The sequence below is a fragment of the Arabidopsis lyrata genome, assembly GCF_000004255.2.
Source record: "Arabidopsis lyrata subsp. lyrata unplaced genomic scaffold ARALYscaffold_7, whole genome shotgun sequence".
Lineage (NCBI taxonomy): Eukaryota > Viridiplantae > Streptophyta > Magnoliopsida > Brassicales > Brassicaceae > Arabidopsis > Arabidopsis lyrata.
The window spans coordinates 5,092,839-5,107,147 of record NW_003302549.1 but is presented as its reverse complement, the minus strand read 5'-3'; the positions used below and the strand labels follow the sequence as shown (position 1 = coordinate 5,107,147).

Sequence of the window (14,309 nt, the reverse complement as noted above, 5' to 3'; positions counted from 1 at the left end):
CAAACTGTTTCACAATAAGAGAGCGAAAGAGCTAATAATTCTCAAGGATCCGACGAAAATGGCACCGAGATCCGATTCACAAACCCTAGCCACCGGCTCCGCCACATCCGATGAATCCTCAATCGATCCGATCTTCCACATTCTCCGTATCATCCCTTTCTCCTTCCTCCGACCACCGCGTCTTCGTCTCAAGCTCCCTTCCTTCACTCTCCCATCTCCAATGACTGTCTTCTCACTGATTCTCCTCACTTACTTCCTCGTCGTCTCAGGCTTCGTCTACGACGTGATTGTCGAGCCACCAGGTATCGGATCGACTCAAGACCCAATCACCGGGTCAGTACGACCCGTAGTGTTCATGTCGGGTCGGGTCAATGGTCAATACATCATAGAAGGTCTTTCTTCGGGATTCATGTTCGTGCTCGGTGGGATTGGGATCATAATGTTGGATCTGGCGTTGGATAAGAATCGAGCTAAGAGTGTTAAAGCATCTTATGCTACAGCTGGAATCTCCTCCATTGTGATTGCTTATGTTATGAGTATGCTCTTCATTCGCATTAAGATCCCTGGTTATCTCCATTAGAGGTTTAGAATCACTTTTCACTTTGTTATGTAATTGGATCTTTAGTTTTAAGATCGATCACTAGAAAGAAAAAAAATGTGACCTTTTTTTGTGTGTGTTTTCTAAGCTTATGTGTTTCTTGTTTGATAATGAGAATTTCAGCTTTGAATGTTAGTATTAGTAATCTTATTGTTGAATTTTGCGTTGAAGAAGATAATGTGATTTGTTCTGCTACAATTATAAAACAACACAACCAATAAAGCTGAGATTTTTGAAGTTGGGTTTGTGTGAGATCGTTCGTTGTTTCAGGTGTTGATTGTTGAATTTTGCGTTGAAGTAAGATAATGAGAAATTTACTGTGACGCTTATATGATAACACAAACCATAAAGTAGAGATTTTTGAAGTTTGGTTTGTTGGATCGTTCGTTGCTTCAGGGCTTGTTGATGTCTGCAAAATCGCAGATGCAGATTTCTAATTTCTCAAAGAAGTTCCAACACAGAAATGATCTTTCTAATAAAAAATTCCGGTCAAAATTGTTATTTATGATTTTAGATACATGATTTACAATAAGAAGTTATGAGATCTGAATGCCTGTGTATTTACATACTCTTTTATACATTTAGTGCTGAATTAAGTAAATGGTTGATAGATTCAAAATTGTGTTTGTTTGCTAGCATTATTCTTATCTGCTGAAATAGGTTCTTGGGGAGAAGAGAAGCCGAGGTGAGCACATCACAGGAAACTTGGTCGAAGTTAGGATATCAATGGGACGGTACTCGGGCATGATGAGACCTTCTCTCTCTTCTCTGGTCCAAGCTCTTGATCTGCCATTGAATGTCCCATACTTGACCAGTTTGCGGAATCCCCATGTCTTCTTCTTTGCCGCGCTGTTCACCAGTTTACCATTCATCTTTTGGCTTAGATACTCTCTCACTGCCTGCAAGCTCTGCTCCACAACCTCAATGGGTGGGGAGACTAGTGGGTTTCCCTCTGCGCTCAGTTTCCTCAGCCGCCTCATGCATCCAATGGACTCAGGCAACACTGTTATCTTGTTGTAGCTAATATCCAGCTCGAGGAGGTTCAGGAGAAGACCGATAGAAGATGGAAGAGCAGAAAGATACTGGAAGTTCTGACTGACATTGAGGATCTCGAGGTTGATGAGGTTCTCGAGGTCCTCCGGGAGGATCATAAGGCAATTGAGACGAGCATCGAGGACACGTAGGGAAGTGAGGTAGGTGATGGTGGTTGGTAGGCTAATGAGCTTGTTTGAGTTGACACAGAGCTTCCTCAGATTGGTTAGTTCTAAGCCTATGTTGTCTGGTAATCTAATCAGCTCGTTGAAGTTGGCGTTTAGTTCTTCGAGTGACCTGGAAAAATCCAAAACGAAAGAAAACAGAGGAATCAGTCATCATCGTATATGATTCGTTTGGTTTAGATTGGAGAGTGTTTTTTCCCTGTGAATGTTTGATGTGTGAACCTGCAATTTTGAATAGTTTGGGGGAGGGAAACGAGAAAGTTGCCGGAGACATTAAGGATCTTGAGCTTAGAGAGACAACCAATGGAGTTTGGAAGAGCTTTGATCTGGTTAGAGTGAATATCTAATGCTATCAAGTTGAGTAATCTCGCTGTTAGAGATTCTGGTATTTTCTGTTATCATTCATAGACAAAACTCAAAAAAGTAAACATATAGTTATCTGTAAATATGAGATGTGTATGAGTGTATGCATAGAGATATTAAACCTTGATATGATTGTTGGAGAGATCAAGCTTGCAAATATTTGCCAAATTGAGGGAAGGATTTGGGAGAGATTGCAATGCCATGCCACTCAAATTCACAACCTCAAGTCTATCTTCCTCGTTGTTATTGTATGATGGTGAAGATGGTGAAATGGGTGATGAGGGTGGTGATGTGCTCAAGTCCATCATCATCATTGTCATCATGTGATCCTTTTGTCCATGTAATTGCTGATACTGATATGCATCTTCGCATATCATCGTTCATAGATGTGTTTGTTGTATGAAGGAAAATGATAATGGTTAAATAATGTAAAATGAGTGATTCTTGATCTGCTTATAATGGCTACACAAAGAGATTAAGAAGATTATTATCTATGGATGATAAATCAGTGGAAAATTTAAGGAAATGAATACTTTTCGGAAATTAAAGATTTGTAATTAAGAAAATTATAAAAGGTGATTAGTTGATTAAGGAGAGACACTTATGCATCACCAAGTTTTTCATAACACCCTGATCAAAAAAAATTGTTCAGCTACCCGCAAATCACTCATAAGTAAAAAAAAAAAAAAAGATTTTTTGTTTGTTTCTAATTGAACATTTGATATAAAAAAAAAAAGAAGAAGTAAACATTAAAATAATTTATTAGGACGAAACTGGCCGGGCCGATAATTTGTACTTATGTAGGGGTTAAAACAGAATTATTGATAATTTTCGAGGTTAACACAGAAATTATAGGAACAATATGCCACTAACACTAGTAATAATAATACATAGTAAAGCTCTGCTTGCTTCCACGATCATTGGAGCGAAACAGAGTAGCCGGTGACGATGGTGACCACATTAAGGGCGTCGGTGCCGGAATTCCCATCACCGTCGCTAAAAACCACCAGAGGATATTTCAATTCTCATGGTGATTTTGGCGTTTCAGTGTCTCAGTTTGGTCGGAGAAGATTTCTCATCCCGAGCAGAGTCTTCGCCGTTTCAGATATCAATAAGCTTGTGACGGAGTTTGATCCGAAGATTCCGTTGGAGAGAGCATCTACTCCGCCGAGCTCGTGGTACACTGATCCTCAATTCTACAGTTTCGAGCTTGATCGTGTCTTCTATGGAGGATGGCAAGCCGTAGGTCAGGACAATTCTCACTCACTGAGTGTTAAAAACTGTTTCTCTAAAGTTGTTAACTTTGCCATTACATCTTTTTTAGGTTACTCTGATCAGATTAAGGAGAGTCGTGACTTTTTCACCGGGAGGTTAGTAATCACATACATTTACATTTGTAAACTTTTCTATGTCTTGTTCAACGTATATGAGAATTTTGTGAGAAAGATTAAACATTGGTGCAGGCTTGGGGATGTAGAGTATGTTGTGTGTAGAGATGATAATGGAAAGATTCATGCTTTCCATAATGTATGTTCTCACCATGCTTCTATTTTGGCTTCTGGAAATGGGAAGAAGTCTTGTTTTGTTTGCCCTTATCATGTAAGCTCCACGATGGACTTGAAACCGTAACTCAACTGATTATGCGGTGAATGAATACGGTTTTGAGTTATTTTTTTGTGGCAGGGATGGACGTATAGCTTGAGTGGATCGCTTGTCAAAGCTACTAGAATGACTGGGATTGAGAACTTTGCTTTAAATGTATGTGGGTCTCTTTTTTTTTTTTTTTTTAAAGATGAGAGAGTTTGAATTCTTGCACTTGACTGTTTGAGGATATATAGGAAATGGGACTCAAACCTCTAAAAGTAGCTGTATGGGGACATTTTGTTCTTCTCAAGGTGACTCAAGCCACATCGAGGGATGGAGAAGTTGAGACTGATGGATTAGTGGCATCAGAATGGCTTGGTACTTCTGTGGGGAGGTTGAGCCAAGGTGGAGTTGATTCCCCGCTTAGTTACATATGCAGACGTGAATACACCATTGATTGTAATTGGAAGGTGAAATTTTGTTCTGACTATATACTCTTCTATATAAACAGAACTACAAAGATTGATGATGGATGGATCACTGAAAACTTTTGCAGGTGTTCTGTGATAACTACTTAGACGGTGGCTATCATGTACCTTATGCACATAAAGGTTTGATGTCTGGCCTTGATCTCGAAACCTATTCTACAACGGTATATTCCTTGAATCTGAACTAAGAACAAAATATGACTTTCAACACATGATTCTAATCTCTAGTTAGTTGCTTCTTGTGATAGACTTTATGGTTTAAGATATCAGATATTCGAAAAGGTTAGTATCCAAGAATGTGGAGGTGGTTCCAAGGTTGGTGAAGACGGTTTCGATAGGCTTGGGTCTCAAGCTCTATACGCTTTCGTCTACCCAAATTTCATGATAAATAGGTAACATACATCAAGTCCATTGCTCAACTCAACTTCCAATAATTTGACTCGACTCACTCTGCATGGTTTATGCTGAATAGGTATGGACCTTGGATGGACACGAATTTAGTGCGACCATTAGGACCAAGGAAATGTAAAGTTGTCTTCGATTATTTTCTTGATCCTTCTTTAAAGGTAAAACAAACCAGCAACATAAACCTATATATAGCCCGGCTTTGTATAGCATACAATCTTTGAAATCTTTGTGTGGCTTTAGGATGATGAAGCTTTCATCAAGAGAAGTTTGGAAGAAAGCGATAGAGTTCAGGTACGAGAAATAAATGAATCTCATTATACCGAAAATAAATGCCGTTTAAAGAGACATGAGTTTATGGAATGTATAAGTTTTTGGTGAATCAGATGGAAGATGTTGTGTTGTGTGAGAGTGTTCAAAGGGGTCTCGAATCTCAGGCCTATGACAAAGGAAGATATGCTCTTGTGGAGAAACCAATGCACCACTTCCATTGTTTGCTACATCACAATCTCAAACTGTGAAACTCTACATACTTGTAACATATTTGCATATATGTATTTATGTGAATATTCTACAGTTCTACTCTCTCTGCACCAAGCATAAAATGAAGCCTCTTTATTTAAGTCACTTCGTTCGGATTACTCTGGACTTTGAGCATTTAAGGATTAAGGTAACAGGCTTAACAACAACTAAACAAAAATAGGTATATTTTTCATCTGTTTGATGTATTAAACCGAAGAAGCCGTTTGCGAAAATACTGAGAGAAAGAGGTAAAAGTATTCACAATTTGGATACCACTAAGCCACCTTTGGTATTCTCTTTTCAAACTAATTATTAACCTGAAAAATCAACAGAAAAATTCAAAGCTTTAGATGCGTTAAATGGCTTGGCAGGCTATAGCGAAGAAAAGGTAACTAACTACTTAAACTAACTACTTAAATTACCTGATGAGTTCCTTCTCCACCGGTTTATTCTAAAGTATTGGCTGACGGGAGTTTCTGGAACCGGTATCAATTTTCCAATCACCGCCAAAGGCCAACTGGTTCCATAACATAAAACAGAATTTATCTGGTAAGCTAACGAATAAAGGATCTACTAATTCTTGTTTTGACCTACTTAAAACTCTTTGATGACAAAGTTAACAAACAAACCTGATGGAACCGATTCCGATACAGACGAGCCACATCTCCCAATCAAGCTTAGTCGTTGAGGCAAATGTTCCAAGGAACTCAACGATGACTACCTATTAAACAGTTAACAACAAGCAATAAATGGTATGTCTATATATCAGATGTATATACGAAGAAGTGACTAAATTTGCTTTGCAGGAACAGGTGAGAGAGAATCAGTACCTGGAGCACAGTGGTGATACAGATGATGCCCACAAAAAGGTGATTCCTGAGAACTCCTCGGAAAATGTTTATTTCATCTGGCTTCCGTGCATTGAACTCGTTGAAGATCTAACAAATTTAAAAAATCAGTTTGTTTCTGACTTCCCCAAGCTTTTTATACTGAGACGTCAGTGTCTTTTACCTGGCAGATGACAAAGGCATTGAAGATGACTGTATTCTTCACTCTCTCAGCATTTGGCTTACTCTTCAGATGCAGTATATTTATTCCACGGAAATTGAGGATTAACAAGACTGTCACTTGGTACATCGCCTAATAATATGCAAAACAATTGGAGCAGCAGAAAAGGCTTAACCATTGTGTTCTTAGAGAAGTTACGGAGATAAGAAGAAGAAGAAGAAGAAGAAGATAACTTACTTGTATAAACAAGTTTCTCCACATGATATTTGTGATGAGAGGTTCTCTGAAAGCAAAAGATAAATCCAATTATTGTGCAAATGGAAGAGAAACTGAGAGCACTCTATAGTTGAACAAGACTTAACACGCATGCTCAAGTCTAATAAGAAGTGGTACCTTCTGCCAACAGGGGCTCGATCCATTAAGTGATCGGTTGGTGGTTCAGTGGCTAAAGCAAGAGCCCCAAGAGTATCCATTATAAGATTGACCCAGAGGAGCTACATAGATAGGGGAAAAGACCTTTTACCAAGTTCTGAAGTGATACTTTTGTGCAGATGAGAAAGAGAGAGTATAAATTTGCTATATCGAACCTGTACTGCAGTTAAAGGAACATCACCGGCGGATATGGCAGCGACAACATTGATGACAAGGGCTGCGACATTAACTGTGAGCTGAAACTGGATGAACTTTTGAATATTGGCATACACAGATCGACCCCAACGGACAACCTATAGGGATCAGACAATTACGAAAATGGATATCTAATCATGATCATCAAAAGGGTCTTAGATAGCCCCAAAGCCCAAAGGAGAACATTTATGAGGAAAAGAATTGAGTTACAAATTTCAAATTTATCATGCAACAGAGGAGTATCAAAAGGAAGCTCCTACTAAGGATACAAACCTTCACAACGGATTCAAAGTTGTCATCCAAGATAATGATGTCTGACTTTTCCTTGGCAACTTCGGTGCCTTGGATACCCATTGCGAGACCTATATCTGCCTGAAAGTCAGGGGACAAAACAGAAAGTGTGATCCTCAATAACAGTGTTTTTTGAAGCTCACACATACGCGGGTTATGTAAATATATTGCACCTCATGCAGTGCAGGAGCATCATTGGTTCCATCACCAGTCACAGCCACGACGTGTCCCCTCCTCTTCAGCGATTGCACAAGAAGAAGTTTGTCATTGGGTGATGATCTACCCATTACCTTCAAATTTAGCAACAATGTCAGGTACCATTAAATAAATTCCTTCAATCACAACCTAAATCATAAGGCTCTTACAGATATTTCTTCACAAATCCTATCTCTTTCTCCTTCTGAATAGGATCGAAATACTTTTCCTTCAATCAGATTAGGCTCACTAGCATCTGAGTCTGAAGCTAATATACCACACTCCAATGCAATTGCTTTGGCAGTCTGAATGTTATCACCAGTCACCATACGAACCTGAGGCCAATGGTGGAATTAGAAGACTATACGCCCATGAAGAACAGAGAAGTCTAGAAAATAAACAAATTATGAAGAGAAACCCTCTGGAAAAGAAGTAAATGAGATATCTACGGACCTTGACTCCAGCTTGTTGACATAGTAAAACTGAATTTTTGACACCTGGGCGACATGGATCCTACAATGTATTGGCAGATAAAAGAACTTCAATGAATGGCCATCTGGTATGAAGAACCATATTAAGGCAGATCACAAGACTGTTCAAAATGGCAAAAGGGAACTAGGAATAAGTAATGCTTACCTTAATACCAACAATAGCCAACAATACAAGATCATCCTCAGGTAATACCCATCTAGAGAGTTGCTCTTCATCAGTTGGAATCTTATCCGCTTCAAATGTTCTGAAGGCAATTGCAACACAGCGCAGACTCCTTGCAGCCATATCATCAATAGCTTCTTTTAACCCAGCCATCTGAAACAACAAGACTTTATTCAGAAGAAAAAACAAGTATTTCTATCAAGACACTCATTACCAAATCTGGCACTGATTTGGACTTGCAGTAAGACACGGTCTTTAGTCAAGACACAATGATAAGTTCAACATTAAGACAAACTCTATCTTGATAAAGAGAAACATAGATACCGACCTTATCTTCACTCATATCTACAAAACTCTCACTCTCATCCATATAGTGCGTGCAGGATCCCAAAACAATTTCGGCAGCACCTTTCCAGTGAACATGGACACTCGAATCTGGCTGAAAATTAATTAGAAGGTCGTTAGGATGCTGATTGACAAGTAGAAACAACCATACAAGGGAAATCGAAAACAAAGCAAAAGATCTACAAAAACAAAATGAAAAAAAAAAAAAAAAAAAAGCATTACTGATTTCACTGCTACACCTCCCCGTTTCTTCTCTGAGTTGAATGGAAAAAATTGTACAGCAGAAGACTCAGACTTAAGAGCATCGAAATCCATGCCCAACTGCACAGCGTATAAGAAATTAAGAGATTAGTTCTTCTCACAGCTATATACGGGAACCAGAAAATGTAGCTGAAGAATAAACCTTTATCGCCCAACTGAGAATTGCTCTTTCTGTCGGAGATCCAGAAACCTGAATCTCACCAGTCTGTCATCAGCAAAGACATAGGCATTATTACATTAAATCAGCTGAAGTAGAAACCAAACGGGAAATCAGTAAAGTTCCAAAGAATCTTAATCCTACTTCAGATCGGAACACACTGCCGGTTGTGTTGTGAGCAATACCCTCAACAAGTCTGGATGTAAAAGCAGATGGCAATTTTGAGCTGCTGTCGGGAGGATCCATCTTTTGGAACCCAGCATAACACTCAACAACGGTCATCTGAAAAGAGAGAAAGTATTAGAGGGCCTGCTTGTTGGCACACAATTCAAAATAGCAAAAGCTCACAACTAGGAAAGCACATACCAAAACTGGTAAGTGTTAGTATGTTAGCAAATACAAAAAGAAGACAGAGCACCAAGATTCACCTCGTTTAAGGTCAAAGTTCCAGTCTTATCACTGCAAATTGTTGTTGCAGACCCCATAGTCTCACAGGCGGAAAGCCTACGCACCTGAAATTAAAATCGTTTAAGTTGCAAAAAACATTCACGTATAAGAATTTTGCATTAGTCCCAAAAATTAAAATATACATACCAAAGCTTTATCTGCCATCATTTTTCTCATGGAATACGCAAGACTGCCAGTAAGAAGTAGAAAAGATCAGTGACGAAATGAATATTCAATTTTACAGCAAATCCATCAATCTCTTTAAAGTTTGACCATGTAATAACTAAATCCTTTCCAACTCTAAAGGCCAAAGCAATTGCTATTATTAAAATATGTATATAGAAGACAATAGACTTACGTCAAGGTAACAGCCAAAGGAAGCCCTTCAGGCACTGCCACTACAACAATTGTAACCTATTCGACAAGTTGAGCAGAACAGCCAGAGATGTAAATAAGAAGATGACAACCGTATTAGCCATGCTAATTTCTTCTAAAGAAACACTTACTGCAACAGTGAAGATTTCAACAAGATCATCTAGCACGTGTTCAAATTTTGTCTTCCCTCCAATAAACTGTGGGCCTCCCTGTTCATTCTTCGTGTGACCGGTAAAGTAACTGCAGAGAACAAAGATTTTCAATAATCACTGACATCCACTCCACACGGTACTTAGTTGTCAGAAAGAAATTTAAACGCACCGGACGACTAGGACAAATAATACAACGCCAGCAACTGTGAGCCCCACAATCCCGATAAATGTTGCAACACCATTCAAGCGCACCTGAAGAAAGAATAGTACGGATGAATATTGAGCAACAAAAACCACGAATATATGAACAGAGAAAAGTTGATACTCACCTGCAATGGTGTTTCTCCACCATTGTCCTCTGAGACGCTAGCCATTAGTAAGCCCCATTCAGTGTTAACCCCTACTCCAGTAACCTGAGTTTCAAAAAAAAAAATTACACAAAAGAAATTTGGGAAGAAACTAGCCAAATCAGAAGTTTTGAACGCCATAAATAAAAACAAGTTTTTGCTGCAATAATTCACCAACCACGGATATCTTTGTTCACCAATTAAACATCTCATAATTTTTTCTACAGAAAGACTACAGTTACCAGCTTGTTTGAGCCAGTATGTCACAGATAGTAAAAGTTAGAGTTCGTCAAGTCTTACCAACATTGTCCCATTGCCATCTGCAACTTTACAGCCAGACATTAGGAATGGATTCTTAGTAGAGTTTTTTTGAACCTGCGAGAAACAGCTTTCTCAGACACATGAAATGCAAAGATGGTATTTGTTGCAAATGCTAAGGAAGAGAATAAAGCATACAATTTTGCTCTCTCCAGTCATGCTGGACTCATCAACTGCAAGGGAATGGCCAGCAACTAAAACTCCATCAGCAGGTACCTGTGGAAATTATTTGCAGCTCAAACATAAATTATATCTATACTGAAATTCGGAAAAGAGCTAAGAAATACTGCATCGAAAAAATCATGCAACTTGCCTGATCACCAATATTGAGGGGTATGACATCACCTACCACAATGTCATAAATTGAAATCTCAACTCTTCTCCCATCGCGGGTAACCTGGTCAGATACACGATGCACTTTTAAATATTAAACCAACAAAAATGGTATCATCTATGAGCTGCATGATCATCCAAGCTCTCACCTCTAGACGTATATTTCTTTTCTCTTCATTTAAGTTCTGGAATTGAAGAGATTGCCGATAATCACTGGTAGCTGCCAAGGGAAAAGGTATACAGATTAGTAGAATACACGCAGTCAAATGTAAGAGTGAAATCAAGTTTAGCAAGGAATATAAATACCTGTCACCACAATGACAAGAAGAACGGCAAAAGCAATGCTGATACCATCGTACCATCCCTTTTGGATACCCTAAGAAGGCAGCCAAACAGGTACCAAAAGCTCAGGAAGAACAAAGAAAACTGTGAAAGTGAAATTTTGGATTATGGAGATAAAACAACTTTCTACCCTCTTAGAGCAAGAAAGCTTATCAGGAGTACAAAGAAAAAGTAAAGGAGATAGTCAATAGACGTGGTATCGAGCTTCAACGATATGGAAGACAGAATAAGGCATAACTCGTTCAAATAATGAGGTACAGTAACTCTGGAACGACTTAGTTACTATAATTATGTCGATAATTCTAAGGCTATGTTACATAGAAAAGGACTTAAAAATTTCAAGGTATGCGCTGAGCCAAATATAATGTATAAGTTCCTAAATTGAATACCTCGGTCTTTATTCCCAATGCCAAAGAAGCAGCTGCTGCTACAATCAGTATGATCAAAGTAAGATCTTGAGAAGCTTCCCATACAAACCTCTATCGGACATTAGGAAAAAAGGAAGGAATCAAGATATTAATTAACTGGAATAGCCTCACAGATTGAAGCTGAAAAATCTCACAGTTATGGAAGCTAAGTATTAATACCCAGAAACTCCTCCCTTTCTTCTGGGGGTATGTGTTTGATCCAAAAGCAGATTTCCTTTTCAATATGTCATCATCATCCCCGTGTATACCCTTCTCCAAGTTTGTTTTCAACAGGTCAGATAACCCTCTTACCTAATAAAGTAAAACAAGAGGATAAACATACATGCATAAGTTTTATGGCTGGGAAATAATTGCTGCAGAGAAAAATAATAGATCAGCTAAAGCAAAGACATGCCCCTCCAAGCTCTTGAAGAGCTCCTATATTTTGATCCCTCGATATTGATACAATCTGCTCCTGTCCGATACCAAAATCACCACTGCCAGGAGTCGGAGGTGGACTTGTAACTCCTAAAAAGAGATAAACCTCAGTCAACTACAGCATATCAATCAGAAAAATTAAGAAAAAAAAAAATTCCTTACAGAAGAAGTAACAGCCCAAACAAATAATGTAAATCAATTAGAAAACTTGGAACCATTAATTGGTTCTACAAAGATATCCAAGAAAACATCAAGGTCGCAAATCGAGAGTGAGTATACTGTTTACACTACATATAAAAGATAATCAACTCAACCCATTGCAATGAAGATCAATCACATTTTGTAAAACAAGAGTCAAAACAAAAATCATCCAGACTTTCTCTTGGCATAACTTTGACTACACAACTAACCATAGTGTCATTCCATTATGCATATAAAACAACTGGTATTAAATTGACAATCACTTAATCTCTATGGAAAATGCAAGAGAATACATGCTTCACAAAATGGGATGGAGAAAAGAAAATTAAGGAAAAGAACAAGAAACTAAAAGAAATTACCAGTCACTCGGCTTGCAGCTGCTTTAAAAAGGTGTGCAGCCTACGAAAGCAAACAGCATTGATTAGACACCGCCTAGACGTTTATTTAAGTAAAATTTACTAGCAAAGCTTATATACTCTTATTGCTTGGGCATGCGCTCTCATCTTCCTCAGCATCTGTCTCTTGTCTTCTTCCCTTTTTAAGTCCAGAGTATATCGAAATCGACGAGAAGCATTAAGAACAAGCGCAGCTTGCTACAAAACCCAAATTATTTTCCAGAATGTTAGGAAGAAAAAACAAAGAAAGCCTGAACCATCTGGCTGAGGAAAATTGCAAAATACTGTATCTTCGATTGCATAAACTAAAACCGGATAAAACAATAACTAAGTTCAATCCGAGAATCCGAACAAAACAAACATAAAAGCACTATGCAGTCAATGAAATAACAATTCGAAACCAAATGGACATCAATCAAATTCGTCCAAATCACAGGAGCAGTGAGAAGAACAGGAAAGAAAATTCAAAATGCACTTAACATATAAAACCGGAATAAAAGCAATTACCCTCCAACGGCGTAGTCGCTCCACTGGAGCATTCTTAGTACTGGCAATGTCAAACGGACTATCTTCATAGTCGGTGAAGCTGCTGGTTCCAGCCTCCACGTCCTTGTCTTCCCCTCGTGGAGAATTATTGAATTGTCCACTCATGGCTGTCGCAGGAGAGATAGCAACACGCTCTTCTTTAAGCTAAAAGCGCAGAAGAGAAAGAAAAAAAAAACGCACCCCAATCAGAAACAGTACATAGCCTTCTGCATTATCTTCTTCCTCTCTAAAACCAATCTCAATCCAATCCAATCTCAATCAATCCAAATACGATTCGAAACAAATATGTTATGAACAACTCTCACATTTCACTGTTCCAAAGTAGCAAACAACCACTCCTCACCAAATCATGCCATCTAAACCAAAACAAACCTTCGAAAATCCGTTTTCCGATTCCAGCGGCAACGAATATATTCCGGATAATTTTCCCGGAAATTCAAAATTTCAAAGCGAAGAAGAAGCAGAATCTATAGCTCAGTGAAATAATAGTTTTGGCGTAGTAGTAGTAGTGGTCCAACAACAATCGTGTAGGGTAACATCGTAAATCGTGCCAAAGCGCAGGAGAGATTCGAATAAACAAACACAAAGTAGCAGCAGAATCAAAAAGGTAAACAAAGAAAAGAAAAACATAAATCTCTGGCGATTTCAGAAACAACAAATTTTCTATGGTTACTGTTGAATCGAAAAAAAGAAATAATAAAAATCATCTACCTCAATTATCGGCGGAAGGAAACTTCAGAGGATTTCTCAGCTCTTTCCCTTTGATTGTTTGATACTCTCTGGCTGCTGAATTATTTTCCGTCACTTTCTCGAGAAAAAAAACGAGAGAGAGATAGAGAGAGCTCTTTAGGAAACTTCCTCGAAGGAGCTTTGACTTCGTCAGTCGTCACTCGGGGGGCGTTCTCGTGATACTATTTAAAATTTAAAAAACTTTTTCAAAACTAATAAAGATTTATTCCCATTGTCAAATAAAATAAAAATAAAGATTTATTCCTTTATTTTCCTTTTATGTGAGTGAGTATCATTCTACTTCAAGGACAAGGAATATTTAATTTAGTACTTTAAAAAGTTGGGAAAAAAATGTGTAGTATTTCAAATTCAGTAATTCAAATCTGGAAAACAAATTAATTTATCAATCAAACTAAATGTTTAAAATTAAATAATTTTTGAGGAGCTACGAAAATATGAAGATTATTGTTCAATTTTGGTTCAGAGTAAAAAATAGAAAGAATATAAATTTTCGATAAGATAAAAGGTCTTCAAACCATAATCTTTTTTAAGATGTTTGACTCA

The 14,309-nt window shown here is 38.1% G+C and overlaps 4 protein-coding genes across 6 annotated transcripts; 2 read left to right on the top strand and 2 right to left on the bottom strand.

Annotated features, from left to right (window-relative positions):
* The first annotated feature begins 31 nt into the window (after positions 1-31).
* Positions 32-835, top strand: LOC9303456 (oligosaccharyltransferase complex subunit ostc). The gene has a single exon (XM_021016851.1). The coding sequence runs from the start codon at positions 59-61 to the stop codon at positions 578-580; it is 522 nt and encodes a 173-aa protein (XP_020872510.1). The 5' UTR covers positions 32-58; the 3' UTR covers positions 581-835.
* Positions 836-1,008: 173 nt separating this feature from the next.
* Positions 1,009-2,891, bottom strand: LOC9305478 (plant intracellular Ras-group-related LRR protein 7). The gene is made up of 3 exons (XM_002867337.2): positions 2,301-2,891; positions 2,038-2,207; positions 1,009-1,927 (listed from the first exon to the last, which is right to left on the bottom strand). The coding sequence occupies exons 1-3, from the start codon at positions 2,553-2,555 to the stop codon at positions 1,243-1,245; spliced, it is 1,110 nt and encodes a 369-aa protein (XP_002867383.1). The 5' UTR covers positions 2,556-2,891; the 3' UTR covers positions 1,009-1,242.
* An 86-nt stretch (positions 2,892-2,977) lies between these two features.
* On the top strand, positions 2,978-5,296 carry LOC9303455 (choline monooxygenase, chloroplastic). The gene is made up of 10 exons (XM_002869360.2): positions 2,978-3,424; positions 3,503-3,548; positions 3,642-3,777; positions 3,862-3,936; positions 4,017-4,232; positions 4,319-4,414; positions 4,521-4,642; positions 4,723-4,816; positions 4,899-4,949; positions 5,042-5,296. The coding sequence occupies exons 1-10, from the start codon at positions 3,127-3,129 to the stop codon at positions 5,174-5,176; spliced, it is 1,269 nt and encodes a 422-aa protein (XP_002869406.1). The 5' UTR covers positions 2,978-3,126; the 3' UTR covers positions 5,177-5,296.
* On the bottom strand, positions 5,258-13,920 carry LOC9303454 (calcium-transporting ATPase 10, plasma membrane-type). 3 transcript variants are annotated; one of them, XM_021016842.1, is made up of 35 exons: positions 13,728-13,920; positions 12,978-13,160; positions 12,552-12,668; positions 12,435-12,474; positions 11,852-11,964; positions 11,617-11,748; positions 11,419-11,508; positions 10,994-11,063; positions 10,837-10,907; positions 10,668-10,751; positions 10,493-10,570; positions 10,337-10,411; positions 10,019-10,102; positions 9,859-9,941; positions 9,669-9,777; positions 9,521-9,576; positions 9,310-9,352; positions 9,144-9,227; positions 8,860-8,997; positions 8,701-8,763; positions 8,520-8,618; positions 8,281-8,391; positions 7,935-8,105; positions 7,752-7,811; positions 7,469-7,633; positions 7,277-7,393; positions 7,086-7,184; positions 6,773-6,910; positions 6,579-6,679; positions 6,423-6,468; positions 6,189-6,317; positions 6,008-6,115; positions 5,807-5,898; positions 5,600-5,694; positions 5,258-5,494 (listed from the first exon to the last, which is right to left on the bottom strand). In XM_021016842.1, exons 2-35 carry the CDS (start codon positions 13,119-13,121, stop codon positions 5,490-5,492), a joined length of 3,210 nt encoding a protein of 1,069 aa, XP_020872501.1. In that variant the 5' UTR covers positions 13,122-13,160; positions 13,728-13,920; the 3' UTR covers positions 5,258-5,489. The 3 variants fall into 3 exon arrangements, with proteins under 3 accessions (XP_020872501.1, XP_020872502.1, XP_020872503.1); XM_021016843.1 differs by lacking the exon at positions 13,728-13,920 and adding an exon at positions 13,322-13,677; XM_021016844.1 differs by lacking the exon at positions 13,728-13,920 and adding an exon at positions 13,389-13,677.
* Positions 13,921-14,309: the final 389 nt, after the last annotated feature.